Source organism: Sminthopsis crassicaudata, chromosome 4 (assembly GCF_048593235.1).
Source record: "Sminthopsis crassicaudata isolate SCR6 chromosome 4, ASM4859323v1, whole genome shotgun sequence".
In the NCBI taxonomy this organism is placed as follows: Eukaryota; Metazoa; Chordata; class Mammalia; order Dasyuromorphia; family Dasyuridae; genus Sminthopsis; species Sminthopsis crassicaudata.
The window spans coordinates 164,197,254-164,222,984 of record NC_133620.1 but is presented as its reverse complement, the minus strand read 5'-3'; the positions used below and the strand labels follow the sequence as shown (position 1 = coordinate 164,222,984).

At 32.1% G+C, this 25,731-nt stretch overlaps 1 protein-coding gene across 11 annotated transcripts in view; it reads left to right on the top strand.

Moving 5' to 3' along the window:
* The window catches only part of EYA4 (EYA transcriptional coactivator and phosphatase 4), a 312,586-nt gene that overhangs the window by 155,615 nt on the left and 131,240 nt on the right, over window positions 1-25,731 (top strand). For all 11 annotated transcript variants that reach the window (XM_074309793.1, XM_074309795.1, XM_074309802.1 and 8 more), the window contains exon 3: window positions 10,558-10,607. In XM_074309793.1, coding sequence (XP_074165894.1) covers window positions 10,558-10,607 — 50 coding nt within the window. The remainder of the gene's footprint in view (window positions 1-10,557; window positions 10,608-25,731) is intronic.

Genomic DNA, 25,731 nt, shown 5'->3' with positions numbered 1-25,731 from the left:
TTTTGGTAAAGAATTACTTTTAAAAATTTGAGTTTCTCTAATGTTATATGTTGTAGGATATTAAAAGAAATGGCTAACATGATATGAATCCAGTCTAATAAGGAAATAATATGCATTTATTTGTATTTTTTGCAAAAAAATCACTAATAATTTTCTGCAATTTTCCTATGTATTTTCTGCAGGAATAGTTACGGTTTGGGATATTATTAGACAAAGTTGTTGTTGTTGTTGTGTTTTTTTTTTTTAACAATCATTGGAAAATAAACAGTAACAGTATTCAATCAAACTTGATTTTCAGATTGTGAACTTGGAAAGACAATAAAATTGACAGATCCATTTCACTGTTGTTGGAATTAACTTTGTATTACTTTATTTACAAAGAATTTCCCAAATAATTGCTCACAATATAACTAAATTACATCTAGTTGTTTCTCTTGAATTGAATCATTTGATTTTTTTTTTGTCAATCACATAATCACAATACATTTACATTGCACTTCTACCAATTACTATAAACGTGTGCCACATAAATAGGACATATAGATTATTTTTACAAAATATTTAATAATTAAAACAACATATTATGTGAGATATAATTTTTTGATTATTGTGTGTAGTCATTGAGTAGAAGTAGTTTAATACATGATTGACAATTAATGACTTTGAAATAATATTTCAGCAGGAATACTAATTTATCTTCCATTATTTAATAGCTTTTAAAATTACTTGGTATGTTCAATATTGCAGATTTTGTAAATAGTAAGGTTGGCTTTCATCAAACAAAAAACAAATGAAACAAACAGCAGAAAGCAAAAAGTTAAATATTGATGTCCAAATTAAAACAAGGACTACTTCATAACAAGTGGTAATGGATTTCAGGATTCTTTTTGTTTTTAATTAAACCCCCCAAATGAATTGAAATTTATTAGAACAAATATAATCTAAATCTAGAAAAGAGGTTAATTAAAACAACAAGAAACTCAGATTAGTAAATATGGTATTTGCAACTGTCTTTTTCATAGTTTTGTCTTCCTGAATAAATTTCCTTAATGGCAAACTCATCTCTATTTCTTATGCATATCCTATAGTAAAAAGAAAGAAAATGCATGCATCTTGAATGAATGAGAAATTAGATTGTGACTAAACAAAACAAAACTACTTTGGCATAATTCTATGCAGGTAAAGTATAATTCTTTTTGGAAAATATCTGAAGATGCATTGTTTCTTATAAAGGCAGATAGATAATTTTCATTATCTCTTAGTGGTAGATATTATATTCTTTATTTTACTATTGTTACAAAAGCTTTGGTAGCCAGGGAGCAAGAAGCATTCTGTTATTATGTCTTTATAGATTAAATGAAATTCTGGATATTTATTCATGCAAGCAGCCAGTCTAGATAATTCAAATGAGGGAGAAAAGAATACATTTCCCTTGAGGACATTTGGTATGGAAGCTATATAGATTATTATTACAATACTCAATTTTACTCTTAAACTTAAATGTTTAAAAAGTTATTTTTTATACTTGTCATCAAATTTTCATGAAGATTTTTGCTTCAAGAGTGCAACTAAAATGTACTCTACATTAATCAAACTATTATTTCTAAGCAAGATAAAGTAAAAACATTTGTTCTCTTTCAAAGCTTTGCCTTATAACAAGGACCTACCTTCTTTCCCATTTTATTTTCAAGAAATGCATGAGAAATGTTTGTTGAAATCCTATTTGTTCCCATTGTTAACCTTAAATCTTTTTAGTGATTTTGATAGGACACAATTCATTTCATGTTTTCCAAAGAAGTCATTTTAATAATTATAAATAATTTTTGTTTAATTAAATATCTGAATATTGCCACATATGGTCTTCTATTTTGAATATGCACAGGTGCACACTGGAAAACAATGGAATTTTTCCTTTACTGCATTTCGCAATCTACAGATAGGAAATCTTTGAATATGTATAACATTTTCAGTATATTATATTGTTTTCTGAAGGGTTACTTTTTTGTAACTCCTTTGGTAACTTAGTCATATGTGAGGCATCTGGGTAGCACAATGGATAAGAACACTGAACTTTGAGTCAGGAAAGCTTGTGTTCAAATCCTGCCATTGACTCTTACACTAGACCAATCACTTAATCTGTTTTTCAACCTCAGTTTCCTCAGTAACACCTGTGTCACAGGGTCATTGTTAAGAGTCAACAATCCCAAAGCACTATATTAAATTTAGTTGTTATTAATTATTATTACTATTATTAATTATTAGCATCTCCAACTGAGTCTCACAATATTTTCTACATGGACTTGAATAATAGGTATAGTATAACAGGCTGTTTTTTCTTGCATATCCATCTTATCACTTTTTTTTGTACAGTCACTTTTCAGTTGTGTGTGACTGTTGCCCCATTTGGGAATTTCTTGGCAAAGATATCAAAGTAGTTTGCCATTTCCTTCTCCAGTTCCTTTTACAGACGAAGAAACTGAGGCAGACAGGTTAAGTGATTTGCTCAGGATCACATAGCTTGTGACTGAGGTCAGATTTTATTCCAATTCCAGTTCTATCCACTATACCATCTACTTGCCCACAGTGTTGTTTTCAGTCATTCCTGTCCAAGTCTTCATGACTTCATTCAGAGTTTTCTTGACAAAGTGGTTTGCTATTTCCTTCTCTAGTTATTTTTGCAGAAGAGAAACTGAAAAAAATTATATTAAGTGACTTACCAGGGTCACATAGCTGCTAATTGGCTGAGGTCAGATTTGAACTCAGGAAGAGGCATATTCCTGATTACAGGTTTGACATTCTAGCCTCGAAACCAATTTACTTCCTTCTTACCACCTTATTTGATGGTAGTATTTGAAAATAATGGAAGACTTAAGAAGGCAACTTGTTACAGTAGAAAATATATAATAAATGGAGTCAGGGGACCTGTACTGGAATGCCACCTCTTCTGCCCACTATCTCTGTGACCTTTTATCAGTCATACCTTCTCTGGTCCTAGATTCCTCATCTATAAAATGAGGATTTTGGACTAGAGGGCCCCTAAGGTCCTTTTAACTCTATAAAGTATGACCCTTTGATGCTGAGACTACAGCAAAGTTTAGAGCTATAGAATTATAAAATACTAGAGCTGGATGAGACATCAGAGATTATCTCATCAGAGAGACGAAGTAGCTGGTCTAAGACCTCACAGATAGTTAGTGACAGAGCTGGGACTATATAATCTGTCAAATGAGGGGTTTGGATGAGATTATTCCTAGGTCCTTTCCAGTTCTAACAGTCTATAACTGTGGCTATTCACTATACAGTACTCTTTTCTTTCCACTTGGACTAAATGGAACAAGAAGTATTTGGATCATTTTTCCTTCATCATACTTGTAATAAACAAACAAAATGGGTTTTGGGGGCTGAATATTCTGAGTAATTGTGGTTGAAAATGCATAGTCTAAGGATACTTGAGAATCTTGGCTTTGTGATTTTTAAAATGAATTTTGAAATCATTTTCTTTATTTTGCCTGTTCTCCAGTTTTGCTCTTTTCTCCTAGTATGGTTATGGGCAAATATGCCTCTTTAAAAAATATATGAGTTTAAAACTGTTCTGAAAAGAATAAGGTGAGAAGAATTATAATCAGCAGATTACTAATGAGATTCTTCAAGGTGTTTGAGGTTCTTCTGTCAGTCAAGGGCTTTTCCAAGTCATCTTACTAAATCTTTGAAACCATAGTATGAAAGAAGAAAACAAAAACAAGGATTTATTGAACATCTCTTAAAGTGCCATGCTAAATACGTTAGAAATGTCATCTCAGTTTAATACACTGAAAATAAAAATAAGCAAAAATAAAATATATTTTGTTTTATCAAAATTAATATTTGCTACAACCTTAGACTAAAGATGCACTTTTTCTTAATTTTCATTATCAGTCATCAAGTATATATGATTCTTATTTCTTTCACTTGAAATAATAGTATAGAACTATTTCTACTTTCCATGAAAGTAACTAACTAGACAGGTGACAGTAGAGAATTAAGTAGTTCAAAGTTTTCATACAGAAATTCTAAGACTTAGGTTGCCTTCCAGAGTGGTTATTATAGCACTAATGCCCCTTTTGTCTCCTTAAAATCAACTTCATAGATATGTGGAAAACTTTCAAACAATTAACAAGCATTTTAAAGTAAATACTATGTGCTAAGTACTAAAATAGGTTTCTGGGGAAAAAAAGATAAAAATTAAATAGTCACTGATGAAAATGAAGGAGCTTCATTTATTAGAGGAAACTACATGGACTCTTTAAGCATTGTGGTACAGTAGAAGACCATAGGATTCAATATGATAGGCCTATATAGCCATTGAGAGCTTAGATAAATAAATGAAATGCCTCAAAGGGTTTTTCCAGATCTAAACATAATTTCCTTTGAGGACAGAGACAGAGACAGACACACACACAAAAAGAAACACATAGATACACAGAGAAAGACAGAGAATAAATCCTATTTCAGTCCTATCTTTTACTATTTTTATAGACTGTAGTGAAGTATATTGCCATTTTTAGTAAAACTAAAAGTTAAATTCTAAATTCAGTTGTTAGCTTGTGAGGACAGGAACTTTTTATTTCTATTGCATTCCTATTCTCCAGTCCATACCTCTAAGTACTCAGTCTGCCTTCAATTAATTAATTCCTTCTGATCACTGATTTAAAAATGAAGTGACAAAGAAAGATTTTTGAATGAATAAATACATAAACCATGCATTGTTGAAATTGTTTTCAAATTCAAGTGACTTACTTGTCACTTGATTCTCTATTTATTTTACAAAAATGCCATATTTTCAATTCAAGATTTAATTATATTATAAAATCTCAGAACTATTATAAAGTAGATCTTATTTAATCCAGTTCTTTCTGTAGGATATATATTCTCTGCATTCTGCTACCAACTCTGACATTAGAAAGGTAGAGCAGTCACACACAATTTGGGAAAGCTTTTTTGGACTTTGCTGTTAAAGTTTCTAGTCATACAGAAATCCGGAATCCAAAATATATAGGGATCTAGGCATATTTAGAAGAATATTAAATTATATTGTGCCTCTGTCACTTTCTTAAAAGATCATAAATAGATGTCCCCAACATTTTTGACAAATGAACTAGAATTCCAAATTTATTTTTGGAGAATATATTTTATAAAACTATGAATCTAAAAGAAGATAGATTTTTTAAAAAGCATATGGCTAAAGGGCAGCAATTAGAGATTGCCAAGAAAAAAGGATATTTCCTGTTTGTAATCCCATTTCAATGATACAGTGATTTATTTGGAAGGGGCCAGATAAAAGGTTTAGAAAAATGTGGTTTAAAAAAAAAAGTCCTGAAAGTCCTTAGATGAATATTCAGGTGAATATCACCTCTTCTTTTCACCTCAGAGGATGGCCTACTTCTGGCTTATCTCTGAGAATGTGTGCCTTGTCTAGGGTGTCTCATTTGATCTGGAGATGCCATAGTATGCTTGGCCCACATTCCTGTCATCACCAATGCAGAAAGTTTGGAGTTCAGTGTATTTTTTTTTTCAGAACTGCATGCACTCTCTCCATTTACCTGTTCTTTTCCCTATCTTATTATTTAAAAACATGTTTTCCACCCCTGCCCCTTGATTTTACAAATTTTGAAGGCTAAAATGAAAGCAGGCACTGAGTATACCTTTAAACGATTTTAATAAACTACATTTAAAATAATTTTTTTCAAATGGAGATTTCCCTTTTCCTATCTAGTTTAACCTTTAATCAGATATATCTCCACGGACTATCAAGATTTCTTTTAGATAAAAAAGTTTCTTTATATATCTACTTAGTTTCCCATTATAACCTAACTGAGAAATGAATTAACTTCATCGTGTTTTGGGTGCATTTCTGAAAGGCCATTTGTCAGATTTGGTATGAGGAAAACTGGAATCTACTCTAAGTGCTATCATTATTAACAAGCTGTTTGACCTTAAATCACAAATTTTCTGAACCTCAGTTTCCTCCACTGTGAAGTGAGAAAGCTGATATAGTTCAAAAACCATTCATATCCCTTCCAGCTTTCACATCCATTATCTCTGTTGTCTTACCACTGTGTAGGATTCAGAAGTGACTCATAAGTTTTTTTTTTTTTTTCTCTTTTGCATTAAGGTATTTTGGTTTTTAGGATGGACTCCAAAGAATAAGACAAAAATCCTGTATTTGAGTGGAAGTACGTACAGGAAAAAGAAACCCATAGAGTAGTGTATAATTGGCTACAGAATTTTGTCAGAAATTTATATGAATGCTATTTGTCCTTTAATGCCTTTGACAAGAAAAGGGGGAGGGGAGGAAATCCTACTGCCTTCTCTGCATGCTACTGCCGTGAAGCACTCTGAAAAGACTGAAGTTTCCATTTCCAGTAAGGCATAATGCCCTATCTTCTATATAACTGAAAGATCCAGTGATAACCACTCTGAAGATACAGGAATGGAAAATTACAGAATAAGTGGCAGCTAATGATAATAACAGGGAGGAGATCCTGAAAGATTGTCTGGAGTGAGTGAGTGTGTAAGAATGCCAGCATAAACAAATGGCTGCTTAAGGATTTTTTTGCTATTAAGTTAGTTCCTTTAAAAAAAAAAAAAAAAGGCAGATTTGTATTTTAAAATGTGTATTCAATTAAGAAATGAAGTTGTGAGATTTTTCTCCTTTTGTTAGGGTTAATGATATATCTAATTATGCCTAATGTCTTTCTGCATAAATATAATCTTTACATAAAATAAAAGATATTGGACTTGGCAAATGTTAGCATTTTCCTCAAATTCTTTTACATTTATACTAGGTACTTTTATCCTATAAGTTTGATATTACACAGATTATTGAATTTCCCATCTCTTCCCTGACCATTATCATTCTGGCCACTATTAAAACTTGCATACTGTGTTAATATTTTGAATCTATTCAAAATGATTCAAATCTTATGATAGGGATTATTGAAATAGCCTCTGTTTGGGTTCAGGTCTCAGGCCTCTCCCCACCTTGATCTGTTCTCTAAAAAAAAACAATTAAAAAACAGATCTGACCATATCATCTACTCCCTCACCCTTCATCTTGCCCTTTCCCACTCCACTAATACATACTCTTAATAAACTTCAGTAGCTCTTTCTTGCTTGTAGAAGAAAATATAAACCATTGGGCATTTAAAGTTTTTCATACTCTGGCCCTTTTTATTTTTGTAGTTGTCTTACATAATATATCCCTCCATGAACTCTACAATCCAACAATGCTGCTTTTCCACATACATCTTTTCCCATTTCTTGTCTCTTTACCTTTGCCTTGACATGACCTGGAATGTATTTTTTACCATACCTAAGATTCTCCTTGATCCATGCTTTCCTTTAAGACTCATCTCAGGAGTTATATTCTCCATGAATACTTTCCTGATCTCCCATGTTATTAGTATGCTTCCTTCCCCAGCTATATAATTTTGTTTATATATAGATATAGATATACATACATATATATGTACATATTATATGTATATATATATGTGTGTGTGTGTATTAACATATATGTATATGCCATCTCTCTGATTTGATTGTAAGCTTCTTAAAGGCAGGAACTATTTCCCTGTAGGGTTTAAATTCCAACTACTGCATAGTAGGTATTTAAGAAATGCTTATTGATTTACATATATAGTCCTTGCTTTTGCATTTTTCTTTCCTTGAAATACGTATTTATTTTTGCAAGCTCTTAATTAATATGACAAACATATTATGGCTGATATTTTTTTATGGCGTCTGTACTCTCTTCCCTTAAAACTATTGGTATGCAATGGTTTTGTGTATCCTCCCTTCTTAGAGTCTCTAGAGTAACTCTTACCAAGAGAAGACTTTTAGGAAACATTGTTAATGGTAATGATAACCTAATTAGTTCATATTTGTTGCATTCATTTTGGTAGAGAATAGAAGTGATCAGAGTTTAGAAAGACAACAAATGAATAAATGAGATGTTGCCAGAGTTTGTTTTTAAGATAAACAATATTGATTTTGGAGATTGTGTTTACTAAGCTAATGTTACTTTTATTTTGTAAAAATCATGCTTTTGTAAATTCCAGTTTAAAAACAGGTACTTATTAAACAAATACATATATACATGGATAAATATGTACACATGTTTTTGTTCTTCCTCAGTTGTGTCCAACTCTTGGTGACCACATTTGTGGGTTTTCTAGACAAAGAAACTGAAGGCATTTGCCATTTCTTTCTCCAATTCATTTTATAGCTATGAAACTAAGGGAAACAGGACTAAGTGACTTGCCCAGGATCACACAGCTAGTACGTGTTGTGGGCCAGATTTGAATTCAGTAAGATGAATCTTCTTACTTTAGCTCTAGCATACTATCCACTACACAATATAATTGTAACCTCCCTCCTCTGAATCTCCTTTTGCCTCACTTTCTATGTAACATACAATAAACACATAGACATTTATACACAAATATGTATATATGTATATATACAATAATGCACATTATTGAATTTCCCATCTCTTCCCTGACCATTATCATTCTGGCCACTATTAAAACCTGTATACTGTGCTAACATTTTCAATCTATTCAAAATGATTCAAATTTCATGATAGGGATTATTGAAATAGTCTCAGTATAATTATAAATATTTTATTGTCTTTAGTATATTAAATTGTACCATGGCATGGTAGGGACAGTTATAGCATTATAGGATCATGTATTTAATGATATCTTCAGAGATCATCCTATCCAACTTTTACATTTTACAAATAAGAAAAGTCTCAGCATCATCTTGATTCAAAGCTTGTCCTTAATATTTTGAGCTATGTGACCATGAACAAGTCAGATGAATTCATAGAGTCTCAATTTCCTTATCTGTGAAATAGGGATAACAATACCTGTACAATTTAGGAAGAATCCAGTGGAATCAAGCATGGTGAAAGTCTTTTTAGCCTTAAAAAGTACTACGCAAATAATTATTATGAGGCATTTTAAAAATTAGTCATGCATTTGTGTTTTAAGACCTTCAAACAGAGGCAGCTAAATGGCACAGTGGATAGAGCACCAGTCCTGAAGTCAGGAGTACCTGAGTTCAAATTTGGCCTCAAATACTTAATACTTCCTAGTTGTATGACCCTGAGGAAGTCACTTAACCCTAATTGCCTCAGAAAAAAAAAAGACCTTGATACATCTGCTCTTCTAAATTGAGTTTAAAAGATCAATTATTTGAATTAAAAAAGGTAACCCTAATACAGAAATTATCTTTTCCTCAAATATCTTTGTTATTTGATCTCTCTTCTAAATACTTACTAAATTTTCACTTGCATTTTTCATGTTTCATATTTTTTTGTTTACATTTTATCCTTCAAACTTAATTAGATTACAAATTCCTTGAGGACAGTCTCTGACCTATCTATCTATTTATCTATCTGTCTGTCTGTCATAAATAAATAGGTGAGTAGATAGATATAGGTATATATCCCTAGTGCCCATTACATTGCACTGGAAAATGACTTTAACTAAGAATATAAAGGAATTTTCAAGTCACCTCCTGGCTAATTCTTATGTTTCAATATTATTATGTTGAAAATAATATCAGCAGAAGAAATTTATATAACAATTTTAAGATTTGCAAGGAAATTTGCATACTTATTTCATTTGAGTATTTTACAGTTGAGGAAAGTGAGTCAAGAGAAATCAGGCAACTTAATCATGGGTTATACAGCTATTAAATATCCAACCTGTGGATTAGGCTTTGGTTTTCAGATTCCCAAGTTCAGGTCTTTATCCATCCTGCCATAAAGTCACTTGTGATCAAAATAAATTTGGTCTTACCTCCATTTAGATTGTATTTTACATCCTGTTGTCCAATATGTCCAATAAATATTGGTACATAGTATTTTATCCTGAGAAATGTTTTCATTCGTTAACTTTTGCTGGCAGTTAACTTTCTTCAAAGCTGAATTTTAGAAGGTTGAAATATAGTCTGCATAAATATACTGCAAATATGTGTGAGAAGTCTGCACTCAGTACCTGAACTTAATTGACATGCTGAGAAAATATATGAAACATATAGTCACCGGATTCAGAAAATGAAAATTAATGTATGAATTATTTAGCTAACACTGCACTTTGCCCCAGAATCTGGTGTTTATTATTGTGAGTTTTAGCAGGAAACAGAAGCAGTATCAATTGGGAAAACATTTCTTTACCAAATTGAGAACAGTATGGCTTTCTAGTTTCTAAGTGGAGAAACTTGGCTCTTTGGTTTCTTTGTTCCTACTTAGGCTACTCCCAAGCTATTTTAGCTCAACATTTTACATACTAATGGAGTCTAGGGAAGTGCAGTTGGCAGCTGTTCATGGGATAATAATGAAACACACTGTTTAGGACTGCATACTGCTGCTGTAAAATAAGGGAAGTATTTTATAGAGATCAGGGTGAGTTGAGCTATATCCACTTTAAGCATTGTATATGTGTGAACTGAGAGTGAGGAAGTTGTATTTTCATATGAGAATAACTAGCAATCCCTTTCTCCTCGCAGGTAAAGAAAACGTGCACAGAAACAGATGTTTCAGAGCCTCAGAATTCCAGGTACAGTCCATAGAGGCAAATGCTGAACTGAGGAACTGTGGGGGAAACTAAAAACCCAAAAAAATTGGTGTGCAGATATAAATCTATCAGGTGACCCATTTTAAGTTTTATAAAAAGGAACTTTTTAGCATAATAGACTATAATTCAAATAGTAATGAACATTACTAATTACTAGTTGATTACTAATCAACATTAGACAGGGAAATTTTCAGATCAACAGTAAAAATTTGTCGCTGGTGCTACTTGAAAGAAAATTATCATAGTATTGTATATGCAAAAAAGAAAAGCGGATATTAGTAGTACTCAACCTCTTCCTGTAAAGATCCTATATATTTTACCTCATTAATTACAAAAAGAGTTTTAATAACTTTTAAAATATATTTTGAAAGATTGAGTTAAAATTATTTTTTAAAGTTTTCATTATTTTGCAAACTTAAAAAAAAATCAAACTTTACAATCACTGATTTTCTTTAAATATTATTAATTTCCAAAAGAACTAATAAATTTGTAATTTTAAAAATTTAGAATGAGTTTAGATAAAGTTGGGATGTGAGAGTCTATGAGCATGTGGGTTCTATGTAAGAGCAATTATGAAACCAAGAGTGAACTAGAGATTAAGTAACTTCCTCCATATTCTTATTTTTTTTTAATAAGTGGACCATATTCACTAAGTGATAATCTATTAGGATAAATATATGTGTATATATATATATGTAAATATATGCATATATATAGCACATAAATGTATATATACATAAATATATATACAACACATATTATATCATATTACATTGCATTGTATTATAATAGTTCTGTAAGTACAATGTCACATCCATGTGAGGGGAGATATGATTTCATTGATGTTGGAAGTCCCCAGCAAGAAAAGTCCCCCTGCCAGTGCAGTAATTGTTCTGTGATATCAAACCATAGAGTCTAAGTCAGCAAAAGAACACAGTGGCTTGCTCAATATCACACAACTAATATATGTCAGAGACTGAACTTGAATCCAGAACATTCTGTTTCTAAGGCCAGATATATAATTGTGAAATATAATTAATCACTTCTTAATTCAGGATTTAATATAGCCTAATTATTGAAACTATTCTACATTAGACATCTGTTATAAACCAATTACTTTTTTATGACTGTACACTTACTTTTAAAAGACAAGTAAGGACCTCTGAGTATTAATTGACCTAAGATAAAAATAATTCTTTATTTATAGAATATTAATTGCCTACTTTATTTAATTTTAAATCTCCCCATCTTAAAATGCTCTTGATACAATTAGGTGCAGTATGATTGCATTTATTCAATCACAACAAGTTTTTTGTTAAGTGCTAGGTATACAAAGGTAAAAATAATACATTTCCTATCCTCAAGGAGTTTACATTCAAAGAAGGGAAACAACATGTGCATAAATAAGAATATTCAAAATAAATATAAGGCAAATTGAGGAAGAAAAGACACCAATAGTGAAGATATTAGAAAAGACTTCTGAAAAATTAGCAAAGAAGTCAATGAGACTGATAGGGATGAAGAAGAACACACTTCAGGAATCAAAGATAGCCAGTGCAAAAAATTGAAATGGAGTATGATGTATCACATGAAAGGAACAAAAAGACCACTATAAATGGATTGTAGTGTATAGGAAGGGAAGTAATATATAATAAGAGTGGAATAATAAATTAGGGCTAGATTGTGAAGAGCTAGAAGTTAATAACGATTATATATTAGATCCTAGGGGCAATAGCATAGCTATTGGAGTGAATTGAATAAAAGATTTGAATGTTAGATTCATTATTTGAATTGTCAAAATTGTGAGATTTTGGGTCTTCATATTCTCTGGGTATTAAAGATTATAAACAAAGAGCTTTGACTTTCTGGCATACTAATTACACCCACAGAGTCTGGAGATCTGGCATTCTTTTTCTTAATTCTAAAAGACAGTATGGCTCGGTGAGTTAAACAAAAAAAATTTGTGAGTTAGAAGAGTCTTCCTGTCCTTACACTTAGATCCCAATCAGATTGATGATACTTAATTTGGACTTAGCAGGTCCAAATCATTGGATTGGTTATATCATTCCCAAACTCTTTGTAAGCACAAAACTGTATTTCCAAATTTCAGAATTGATAGGGCACTCAGAGGCCATCTAGATTAACTCATATCTGACCAGGAAACCCTGCTGTTTAACACCTCTAGTAAGGAGTAATCCTTTCCATTTGAGGATGGCTCTAGTTGTTAGAAAGGTTTTTTCCTGACTTGAGAAAACTGCTTCTACCCTTGTCCCTTTCTTATTTTTGCCCATTGGGGTCAGTAGAACAAGTCTAATATCTTTTCTTCAGATATTTTGAAGACAGCCCAATTAGCCAAATTAGTGTTTAAAATTATATAAATGTTACATCTAGAAAGAGTTTTGGGGATCTTCTAATCCACTCCTTTTTTAGATGAGGAAACTAAGGAATAGAGAGTATGGGTTACTTAAACACAGATCTCAAAAACTAATGGGGCCAGAACAAAAACCAAGGTATTCATGGTACAACTCAGATGTTCTTTCTATTGTAGTATATGTTGAATTTTTTCAAAGTACACATTCTAACCAAACACATTTATTAGTATGTTCAAGACACTAGGGATTAAAATGTAAAATACAATACAATCCCTGTCAAAAGTTTACATTTTCATTCAAGACAAATTGGGTAAAGGCAAGAGAACTAAAACAATAGGAACATGAATAGGATTTATAAAACATTTTCAAGATTGCCAAAATATTTTTATGTACTTTATCGGATTTGATCCTTACAATAACCCAGAACATTATTATTGTTGTTCACTCATTTTTTGAATTGAGTCTGACTCTCCATGAACCCAGTTAGGGTTTTCTTGGCAAAGATACTTGTGTGGTTTGCCATTTACTTCTCCAGCTCATTTTACAGGTGGAGGAAACTGAGAAAAACAGTGAAGTTACTTGCCTAGGGTCATATAGCTAGTAAATGTCTGAGGCCTGATTTGAACTTGGGAAAATCAGTCTTCCTGACTCTAGGTTTGTGCTCTATCCACTGTACAATTTAACTTTCCAACAACCCTAGAAAGTAAATGCTATTTTTATGCCCATTTTTCAGAAGTTAAATTACTTATCCAAGGTAATCTAGTAAGTAAATCTAGTAAGTCTGAAGAAGGAATCAAACCAAGTTTTACCTGACTTCAATATTCTATTCACTGTACCATGTAACTGCCTAGATATATACCAACCTGAATATAATAAAAGGTAACATCAAAAATGTAATCCATAAAATATCCTAGGAATTTTGAAGGAGAAAATATTTTATGGTGAAAAGAGTAGGGAAAGCTGCTCATAACTGATGGTACCTGAATGGAGTCTTGAAAGAGGGGATTGAGTTGGAAAAGTAGGGGAGTATCTCCAGATCATGAAGATGACAATGATGATATGATGATGATAATGATGAAGATAGTGGAATTTAATTATGTACTCTGCTGATTTGTCATTCCAAACAGAATTTTTCCTTTTAGAAGGGATGATTTTTTTTAAATTAGGCAACATAGTTTAAATAAATATTATTTCAACCAAATAATGAAATTAATAAATTGTGTAATTTCTGGATTTGTAGCCAATCTTAACTAGGGAAAAATCTGTTAATTTAGAAACCTGTGAATTTAAGATGAAAAGCAAAGGCATGTTATGACTTCATTATATATGTGCACAGATACACTCTTTCATATAAAAATAGAAAGGTACAAATACACCTAAAAAGCCACACATAAGGAATCGTGTTCCACATACACACACACACACACACACACACACATATAGAAAGACACACACACTCAGAGATACTAATGTAGCCTGAACCAAATAATTCTATTCTAAATAAGTCTTAAGTGAAAACAGTGAACATAAAATGAAATATCAGCATAAAATGCATGCTTTAGATACACTGCCTTAAAAAGTAGTGCCTGGACTGGAATCTAAGGCTAATCTCATGCATTTATTTAGCTAGTTTTATAGTGTGTTGGTTTTGGATTTGAAGCTATTAGAATAAATGCAGATGGAAAGTGTTTTTACAGTAGGGAAGTAATTAAATTGGGTGTGGGAACTTTGTCAGGAGAATTCTTGGAGTGACATATGTGTATCAGCAAATTCTTTGTCTTGTTTGGCCTTCATTCCCCTTTTGGAAAGAAACACTTGGGCTACAGATGTGACTGGCACATTGGATAAGGGGAATTTAGAAACCTATGCAATATAACCAAGGCCAAAAATGTCTTACCAGAAATATTTCTTATTTATGCATTGAAAGCCAGACATTAGTGGCAATATTTTTTCAGTTACACAAAATTATTTATCTTGATGGATGATTAACATTAATGGATACACTGTGCTTCGTTTAAGAATTGTCATTCTTCAAAAAGTCTTTTGTTCTTCTTATTCTTCTGTGGCATTCTCTTGACCAGAAGACACACAGAGACAGAGCCAGATAGAGCCAGAGACAGAGACAGAGGTATATTTTCTTTTAACATTATGATTAGTGCTAAAGAGCTAAACCTAAAGAAAAAGTATAATTTGTTTTGTTTCCTGATCAATACTTAACTAAATTTAGGGATAGATTGAGTGAAGATTGAAAAAAAAATGCTTTCATCAACCTATACTTCATAACTCTGCATCTATTAATTCTGTAACAAAAGAATCACCAATTCTCATCACCCTCTCCCCATTTTCAGGATACTAAAGCCTGTTAAAAATGCTGTTGGGCTAGAGGAGAGAGAACTGTTTTTCTTATATTTTGACAACATTTCTCACACTTTTATTTTATTTTGTTATAACTTTCCCTCCTCAAAAAAGACTGAATTTTTTTTATTTTAACTATTGATTATTCATATAGCTTATTAACAAAGCTTTTTGCCTGTTTCCTGTTTTTTGGTCAATTCCCTTTCAGCACTTTTACCAGAAAGTGATCAGGGACACAGAAAGGAAATGAAAATCAATCAATTTTGTTGCATGTTTGGACCATTAGCAAAGGACCGGTGAAGCAGAAAGTCAATATGATGAGATGAGAATATGCTGAGATGAGAATTTGAGTTTCTCTATGGATTTCATCATCAAAAACATGTGTTGAGTGACTTTTGGATACAGCACTGTATGAATCATGGTTCTTGCCCTATAGTGGCTTAAAAACTATCAACAATTATATATACATACAGAATTATGGACAGGATGATATAAAGAAAAAAATAAAAGATTAAGAAAATATTTGAAATATTTAGTTTTAAAAGCTAGTAAGAAAACATGTAATTACTTTATTCTTTCTCTCCCCCTCCTCTATTAACCTGAATAATTGAGGGTTCCTATACCTTATCTTGTACTCTTTGACAACTTTTTTTTTTCCCCCCTGAGGCTGGGGTTAAGTGACTTGCCCAGGGTCACACAGCTAGAAAGTGTTAAGTATCTGAGGCCAGATTTGAATTTGGGTCCTCCTGAATTCAGGGCTGATGCTCTATCCACTGCGCCACCTAGCTGCCCCACTTTTTGACAACTTTAATGGTTTATTTGAGGTCACACATGGTGTTAGTAGCGGAAGCAGAAATAGATCATAGGTCTCCTGCCTCTTTTCTCTAGTTACTTGGCTATTATTGAAAGAAAGACTAAATGAGTAGGATGGGTTCCCCACACTACATATTCCAACTATTTTAGCAGACACTTGGAACTAATTTTGATTTACCAGTAAATTTTAAAGTCAGGCACAGAAAATTAAACTGGCCAATTTCTATGCAAGGCCAGAAAAGTCATACAACCAAATCACATCATTTTTGCAATTAGAGGATGTATATACATGCAGATTTTCTCTGTGAATAGAAAACATGCTATTCATGTACTGTCTATATAAATATGGAAAAAATCTGATTATTCTTCCTTTGTACATCTCTTTCAGCTGTCTCCACTCATAATTACAAATCTGACTTTTTTTGCATGGGGATATTCTAACAGCTTTCTAATTAGCCTTGTAGCTCCCAACTTTTCAAGTTTGTTCTCTATTTAGTTGCCTACACAATATTCCTCAAAGCACGTGTGATTATGTCACCCTGCCTTCCCTCCCTAGTCACCCACATAAAGAAATTTGAGTGAACCCCTGTTGCATTTAGAATAAAATTCAAACTCCTCAGCTTGGCATTGAAATAACTTCACAATCTGGCTCTTGCCTAGCTTTCCAGGCTTGCTGCCCACTCTACATTCCAACCAAATTTCTTTACTTGTTGTTTTTCCTATTGCACACCCAATATCCTATCCCTTTTCTTCCTTAGGGTTTTTTTTTGTTTGTTTTTGTTTTTTTGCTCATCAGTTGTCCAATTTCCCCTTATTGCCCATATTCTGCAACTTTGTCTTGAGCCCTCTTCTTTTATCTCTCTACAGATCATATCTTGGTGATATAATCTAGTACCATTGTTTTAATTTTCATCTCTATTCAGATTATTATCAGATCAATAAATCAAATTCAAATTTTGCTATTGAGTATTAGTCCCACATTAATAGCTACTTGTTGGAACATCTCCAGATTATCTGGTCAGGACTCATTATCTTTGGCCTTAAATCTACCTCTTTTCCAAATCTCCATTATAGTTAAACATAAAACTATTCTCCCAGTCTCCTGGGTGTGTAACTTTATTCCACCCATTTAAAAGTAATTTCAGTAAGTCTTCCTCAATCCCTCATTCTTCAGACTCCACATTTGGCAATCATTTGCCAAATCTTGCCATTCCTGCTTCCATGTTATTTCTTGCCTATGATTCTTTTGCTTTACTTTCTGCCCTTATATGAGTTTAGATACTTATCACATATTGTCAAAATTACTCAGTGGCCTATCCTTCATCATCAAACAAACTTCTCCTGTAAAGTTCATTTATTGACCAGAGAGGCATTTGATCTATTACATGCAAAATGTTTTATTTTCCTTGTAAACTAAGATTACCAATAGAATTTCCATTTTTTCTATTGTGTAACCTTACAACCATAGAATCATAGACTATCAGAAATCGATACACCTATTCCAACTTGTTCTCCTTCAGGTCTGAACTCATCATCCACATCTTCTATAAAGTCATTACTGGCTGTTTTAATTCTTGGTTTCTAAACTTGGACAGAACTTGGAGGTTTTTCTATACAATATAACCGTATGTTATTCAATTGATGTTTTTATATATGTTAATCTTGTCTCTCCAAGTAGTTAATTGAAAGTAGAAGCCATGTTTTATATTTATGAGTCCCACATGTCCCTTTATGCAGTGTCTCATTGTTCAATTTATTTCCCAACACTTACTGAGCCAGACATTTGAAAGATACACACAATAAATTTACATAATTGATCCATTAATTATTTTACCTATTACTAAAATTTATGTATAACACTCTATTATAATAATTAATTCATTTAAAGCCTTGAGGAAGCATAACAACATCTAAAAGTCACATAGTTCCTTACTTCTAAGCATTATGGAGCTTATTTTAGACAAAAAAAAATAATTCAAATATCTAGTTAGTAAAATTCCTAATATTTAAGTAGAAGTTGGGCTTTCTAACTAACTAGATTTTTATTTATCCCTATTTTTATCTATGTGGTTTAAGACAAAATACAATTAATTTGAAATGCTTTAATGACAAAATAGTAGATTAAACATATATACATGCATGTATATATGTATATATGCACAATGTACACACAAACAGTTTGAGGGAAAAATTCAACCTTTTCTCAGAACTTCCCGCCTCCCATTGTTGGTCTTTTTCTTCAAGTTACATATAGAACCAATGAGAATCCTTGATATATTATTTTTCTGCCATAGCTCAGTATTAACTTTGTTCTTCAGATATGTTCTACAATGACATACTACTTCAACCTCTTTCATTTTCTCTGTGTCCTAAGATAACTCTGTTTTTTATAGAAATTCCTTACAGCATAACCAAAAAATTTGATTCATTTAAGGAAGTGTACAGGCTCTGTTCACATTAACTGAAATAATCAAGATATGTTCTTACCAAACAAAATAAATTATCTTTAAATAAGTAGAATAATCAATGGAACAATGGAACAATATGTCCTGTTGGTTTCTCTATGAAAGATTCATTACTAACTCTTCCCTATTTCTTATTTTTTCCTGTGATACATGTTAACACTGTGATGTTTGAGAAATATATTTTCTCAAAATTCACTGATGATTCCATTGCCAAATTCAGTGTTATTATTTTCCTTTCCAAGGTTTTTATTTCCAAGTTCTTATTTTCCTTTCTCTGTTGCCTTTTTTGGTTATTTTTGTGTGTGAGGCAATTGAGGTTAAGTGACTTCTGTAGAGTTACACAGCAATAAGTGTTAAATGTCTGAGGCCAAATTTGAACTCAGGTTCTGCAGACTTCAGGGTCAGTGCTCTATCTACTGTGCAATCTAGCTTCCCCTCTCTGTTGTTTTTGACAATTAATCATGTTCTCCTACATATCCATGGAAATCTCAATCTGTCCCAAGAATTAATCTACCACCTTAATTTGCCTTACATATGTATGTATGCATAACTCTCTCTCTCTCTCTCTCTCTCTCTCTCTCTCTCTCTCTCTCTCTCTCTCTCACACACACACACACACACACACACACACACACACACACACACACAAATACCATAACATGATTTTAAAAAAAAAAGCTATGTATGTGGAATCAGGAGACATAAATTTAAATCCTATGTCTAACACTGATCCTCAATTTGCTCAAAATGTTTATCACTGTCTCTCAGGATTATTATAAGCATCAAATAAGATAATGAATATAAAAGTTACTTTATAAATTGGAATATGATATATTATTAATGCACTATTTTAGACTATTAGAAAATTTACACGCACTAAGGTGATAAAGCCTTTGAGTTGTAAAAGCAAAGTCAACAGCTTAGACCAGGGGAGTAGATTTTGCAAATGGTAGGGAATGATTTGTCTTAGGAATTCAAAGAAAAAAGTGGACTATGGTCTGGAGCAATAATGAAGAACTATATATGGCAACTAGAACTTTGGCCTTGAAGGTTGATTGATACTTTAACAAGCAAAGATGGAGATATTAGTTATGCTAAAGAAAGGTAATAAAATGAGACTACAAGTTCAGGTAGAAATGAACCAGGAATTTGGGGGGGGAAATAAGTAAAGTAGCTTGTTTGGAAGAGAAATATCTTTCTGGTCAACATTAGAAATTTAGCTTAGAGCTAGATTATTAAAAAAAAAACTGCCAAATTTAAATTGTAAAATTGTGGCATATGAATGTAATCAAATGTCATTTGGGCTGGGAGTAATGATAAGGTAGAATTCTGGGAAGAATGAGAAAATATTTATAAACTGATACAGAATTGAATTAAGTAAAAAGAACCAAATGAACAAAATACTTATAGACTGCAAATAAAAGAACACTAACCCAGTTGAGATATTGTAATGAGCAGTCTTTCTCTCAGAGAGGAGATGAAGAAGTAATTCTTTTAGTATTCAAGTGAGGTACAGCATGTTGCATATATTATTAATTAAAATATAATAGCTAACTTTAATATAGAGCTTACTATATGCCAGTCACCGTGCTGAGCACTTATCTCATTTTATCTTTACAATAATCCCGGGAGATAGGTACTATGATTATCCTTAACTTATAGATAAAGAAATTGAGGCAGATGGCAATTAAATGACTTGGCCAGGGTCAGACTACTAGGAAGTGTCTAAGGTCAGATTTGAACTTGATTATACCTGAACTCCAAACCCAGTATTTCATGCACTGCTCCACCTAATTGTCATTTTACATACTGTTGAGATTGTGGTTAGTTTTGTTTAATAGTTTTCTTTGTCTCAAGGAAGAGCCCATTTGTTTCTGGAGTAGGATATGTTAGCATCAGTGTGGTACCAAAGGAGAAGGCATCAAAAAAACTTACATGAGCGAACAGATTAATTAGAGTCTAGAGTGAAAGTGGAAAACCAGTTAGAAACATAGTGATCTAGGTGTTAAGGGATAATAGCTTAAACTAGGGTTGTGTGAATGAGGGTGGAAAGGTTCAAGTAAATTGAAGACCCATTAATTAGAAGGAAAAAAATTAGCAAGCTTGGTGAAATAGTTAGTGGGACATGGAGACTTGAAAAAGAAGAGTCAAGGATGACTCTAATTCTTAAGATTTATCTACAGAGTAATTTGGAGAGTTACCCCAATTTCATCTCTAAATTCTCTAATCCAGGATATGCTTCTGTGGTATTGTATGGTTGCCACTTAGTATTAAAGAGCTGTAAAAATCCCATTTGCCTTAGTCATATATACATAGCTCATATATTTTAATTTCCAACATCAGTACAGATTTTGTCTACATAGTGTTTTGGAAGAGGAAGTGAAATCAATTTTTAGAAGTTCTTTTTCCCTTTTCAAATAATAAGTACATTTCATATAAAAACTTCTCACTTTGAAAGCTGTACATGACTCCTTCTAAATCTAAAGTTATTATTTCCTACTTATTAGAAAACTGAATACCTATTTTCTGCCAATTTGTGTTGCTCCTCAAATATGAGAAAGCTCAGATTTCCTTTCATAAAAATAATTGGTTTCAACTCACAAGTCTGCAAATAGAGTCATGATGCTCATCCAAAAAAACAACCAGTGTGCCCTATAATGAATTATACAATTGTTATGACTTTAGGAGTATAGCATAAGACAGTTTTTCTTGGTAATTGTCTGCATTGAGTGAATGTGGTTATATTACCCAAATAGCTAAAATAGCAGTTATGTTGAACTTTTAACCTTGAGGATCCATAAAACTCTCAAAATCATCTTTGTTCCATTTTGCTCTTTAAATTTTGTGTAATCTGAAAATATTTGAGAAATGTTTATGTAATACTTATTGTGTTTTTGAAAAACTGCATTACAGAATTATATAAAAAAGGGAAAACAGCCTCTACTCTTGAGAAGTTTACTTTCTATAGTGACAGACTGATACAAGATATACTTAGATAAGTAAATACAAAATAATTTCAAGAGAGCAAAAGCACACTTATGGACAAAGGTAGCACCTAATCTAAGAGGAAGCTGTTAAATAATCAACTGTGATCTGCCTAGTGCCAAAGTAGTAATCATTTAATTTATTTTGCAAGTATGAACATCCCTAGTTAGAAGTCAAGGAGTTTCTAAGCCAATATGGCAAGAAGTAAAACAAATTGTAGGCAGCTTTGGAAGCTAGTCAATCACTTACTTCTTGCCATCTGGCTTTCATCTCCATAGCCCTCTGGAAATAGCTCTCTCCATAGGATTCTTCCTATGTCTCATTGTGCAGTTTATTATTGAGAGTACTTGCCTTTTCATTGACTATTCCCCCAACTGGAATGCTTTGCCTTCTCACCCGTAGCTATCCACTTTTCTGGCTTCTTTCAAGACTCAGCTCAAATCCTATCTTCTGCAAGAGGATTTCTCTGTCCCTCATTGGTAACGCTTTCCCTCTGAGATGTACTTTTATTATATTGTCTGTATCTTGTACATGATGATTTGTATATTATGCCACTTTTAGAATAAGAGTTTCTTAAGCTCAAAGAACCTGGTTTTTATCCAGTTTTGTATCCTTAGTACTTAAGAGTGTTCCACACATAATAAGTGCTTAAGAAATGTTTTTTGACTGGCTGGAAACTTCACTTAGTCTGCAAGCTAAAACAATTTAGTCCCTCACAGTAAAAATAAAAAGAAAATAAAAAAGAAAAAAATTTAATCTAATCCAACTTACATAAGCACTGGGGATAAAATTAATAAAAAGAATGATAGTTTCTACTTTCAAGGAGCTTACAAACAAATGTGGGAAGACAATCCATAATAGAAAGCAGGAAAGGAGGAAGGAGAGAGAGAACATAAGAAGATGTTGTTGCATGGAGTTAAAACCAGGAAGAAAATAGGTACAAAGTGCAGTGAGCCCAGAAATCTAGCTTCTGCTACCTATAAAAGAAGGCATAGAGAGAAGTTTTGATACTCTACCCTCAAACCCTCTCATCCAGATTAAAGAAAGTAATGCCAGTCAAGGCTTTAGGGAACAGAGTGATGAGATTAGTGATGATGACCTTAATCTGAAAGACATATCTTAGAGCACAGCACAGATGCAAATAGGTTTCCTGATCTGTTATTTATCTTTTCATTTCTTCTTGAGACATTCTGGATTCTACCCAACTGTGTAAAAATTAGTAAATTACTGAGACTAGCCTAAACTTGTCCCTCCTAAATTATAATTCTTCCTTTACCCTCCCTGCAATTCTCAATATTATTATAACCCCAACAATATTGACCCCTTCTGATAATAATGCTTTAAAGATCACCATGGCTAGAGTTAAGTATCCCCAGAATTATCAGGAGAGTTGATTTGGTTTTAAATATAAATGCAATTGAAGGCTAAATGAACATAAAAAAAAAAAAAAAAACACATTTGATTTCACAGACTGCACACAGGATATTTATTGCTTTGCACTTAATTATTAAGATTTAATCATTCCAGATAGCCTACAGAATGACTTTTTTTTTTTTTTTGCTTTGTAAAAAAAGGTCGTAGAAGCAAATTCAAATAAATTTCAAAATAACGGGTCTAACAATATTTTCACTATACAACATATACACTACTTAGGAAGACCAAAAAAAAAAAATCCTAAGATAATTTAAATATTTTAAAAAATCTATGCTTAAAAGGAAAAAAAATCCTAAAGAAAAAATGCCACAGAAAACTTGGCTATCCAGAATATTTTTTTCTTAAAATTCTAAACAGTTGAAGATTATTTATATATAACAATATCTATACATACATATATGTATGGATATACACATAATTTTTTATCCTGTATTGATTTATAATTATAACTAATATACTCTGGTTAGTATTTTTCCTATAAAATCCCTAAATTGAGCACCTTTTCATAGATATAGCTGTATCTAATTTTCCAACAGATTTCTTATATTTTTATTGTGCAACATTTTTTCTTGATATATTTATGGATTCTATCATTTCCTCCTTTATCAGATGAATGTCTGTCTGTCTCTGGGTCTCTGTGGGTGTGAATGTGTGTGTGTGTATGTGTGTGTGTTATGAGTAGGGAGTATCATTAAACAAATGATCCATAATGGACAGATAAATGGCCATGTTCAGCCCATGAATGACTAGGAAAGAAAGGGTGATAGAGGAGATATTAATGTATTTTGATGAGTTCATATGTGTTTTATAGAATAAAAATTGCTGGGCAAGAAAACCTGGGTCATGGTGCTAATGGAGCCAAATTTCTGAGTTTAATCCATGTATGAGACACTTTGTCTTGCATCAAGAAAAACTGTTTAATAGCCGTGGATTGCCCTATTAATCTAAGTCACCAAACAAATGTTTGCCCTTGTTTCAAGGGGGACTACAGAAGAGAATGTAGATGGATCTAGATATCCTATGAGAAACATAACCCCAATCCAATTTCCCAAGCATCACCTAATATATATATATATATATATATATATATAATTTACACATTCTCTCGATGCCTCAGGATGGGTGAAGCCCATATTTTAAGGGCTCCCTATCCTTAAGATGAAATAAGAGTTATATAATCTCAGAATTCTTGCTGTATTCCCCAAAGTTGCTACTAGTCTCCATGCCAAATGAGACAAGCTTTCCAGCTTTTCCTATGCTGCTTCTAAAGAGCATTTCTGGCAGAGTCTTGATGTTAAAGCACTCAAATATTCACAGAATTGAGATTCACATCAGAGAAAATTCTAATTTTATCTTTTTATGATAAATGCTAAAGTCAGAATTGTCTTTTAAATATTTTCATAATTTTCTATCAAAATTTTTATCATTTTGGACTCATTTATTTAAAATTTTAAATAATGTGTTTCATTTATCCTATTTTTTGCAAAAATTAGATCAGTCTTTATTTTAAATTTTAAATAAAGAAAAGTCTTAGGATTGCTAGATAACTTCAAATAGATTAGGTAGCTGGATGGCACAGTGAACCCTGGGAAAGACCAAATGCTTATTAACTTTGTGTGTGAAGTCAAGTTACTTAACCTCTGTTTACCTGAGCTTATTCAACTGTAAAATCTATATAATAATAGCACTTACCTGCCAGAGATAATAAAATGAGATATATTTGTAAGACACTTAACAGAGTGCCTAGCACATAACAGATAATAAATGGTTCTTTTATATATATGTACATATACACATATATGTAGTGGTACAAAGTATTATTATCCAAAGTATTACTATTTACAGAAAGAAAGCTTGAGGTTTAGAAAAGTTTACTTATAGTCACATGACTATTGAGTCATGAAACTCTACCAGAAACAAGGGTTTTATGAGTCTATATTTCTAATGCTCTTTCTACTGCGGTACATTTTATTGTCTTGGGAAAGTCTTTGATAACTTTCTCTAGTATAGGTAAATTGTGACAAAACTGAGCAAGATTAATCTGTTAGTTTGCGCTTTCATCTGGGATCATTCCTCAAGCATTTATTATGTACTACATATCCCTACTGTACTAGGTGCTATGTGGATAAGGGTACATCAGAAGTATTAAATGTATTCTTCATTTTTCAGTCTACATTCAGGTAAATAGCAATGAATGTTTGGTTTCCATTATGTTGTAATCTCAACAGAGACAGCTGATTTTTTGTTTGTTTTCAAATAAAAACTAATAATATTTATTTTTTCATTTTAAAGATTTTAGAATTACATTGTGTAGAGTAGTGATGGTGGTATTTTTGGAGTGTTTTATCCTTTTCCAAAAGGCAAAGGGTACATTCATTAATATTCAATGAACAGAATTGCATTTACTAGGATTTTTATTTACCAGGATTTTTACCTGTAGATTATTCTTTGGCTAAAATGACATATCAGTTTGCATAATTCTCCTTAAGTGATTGAGTATCAAGACAGATTTCAATGTCTACTTATTTAGATAGTCTGGTTTATTCAGCTGCTAGGTTTCTTTTTTTCATACATATTTTCATATTACTTTTCACCAGTTGGCTTTTCTGTTTATAATGTCACTCTTAAAGAGTAAGACCTACTTAGTCTGACATGTGTTTTTTATTTCAAATTTCTCTTCTA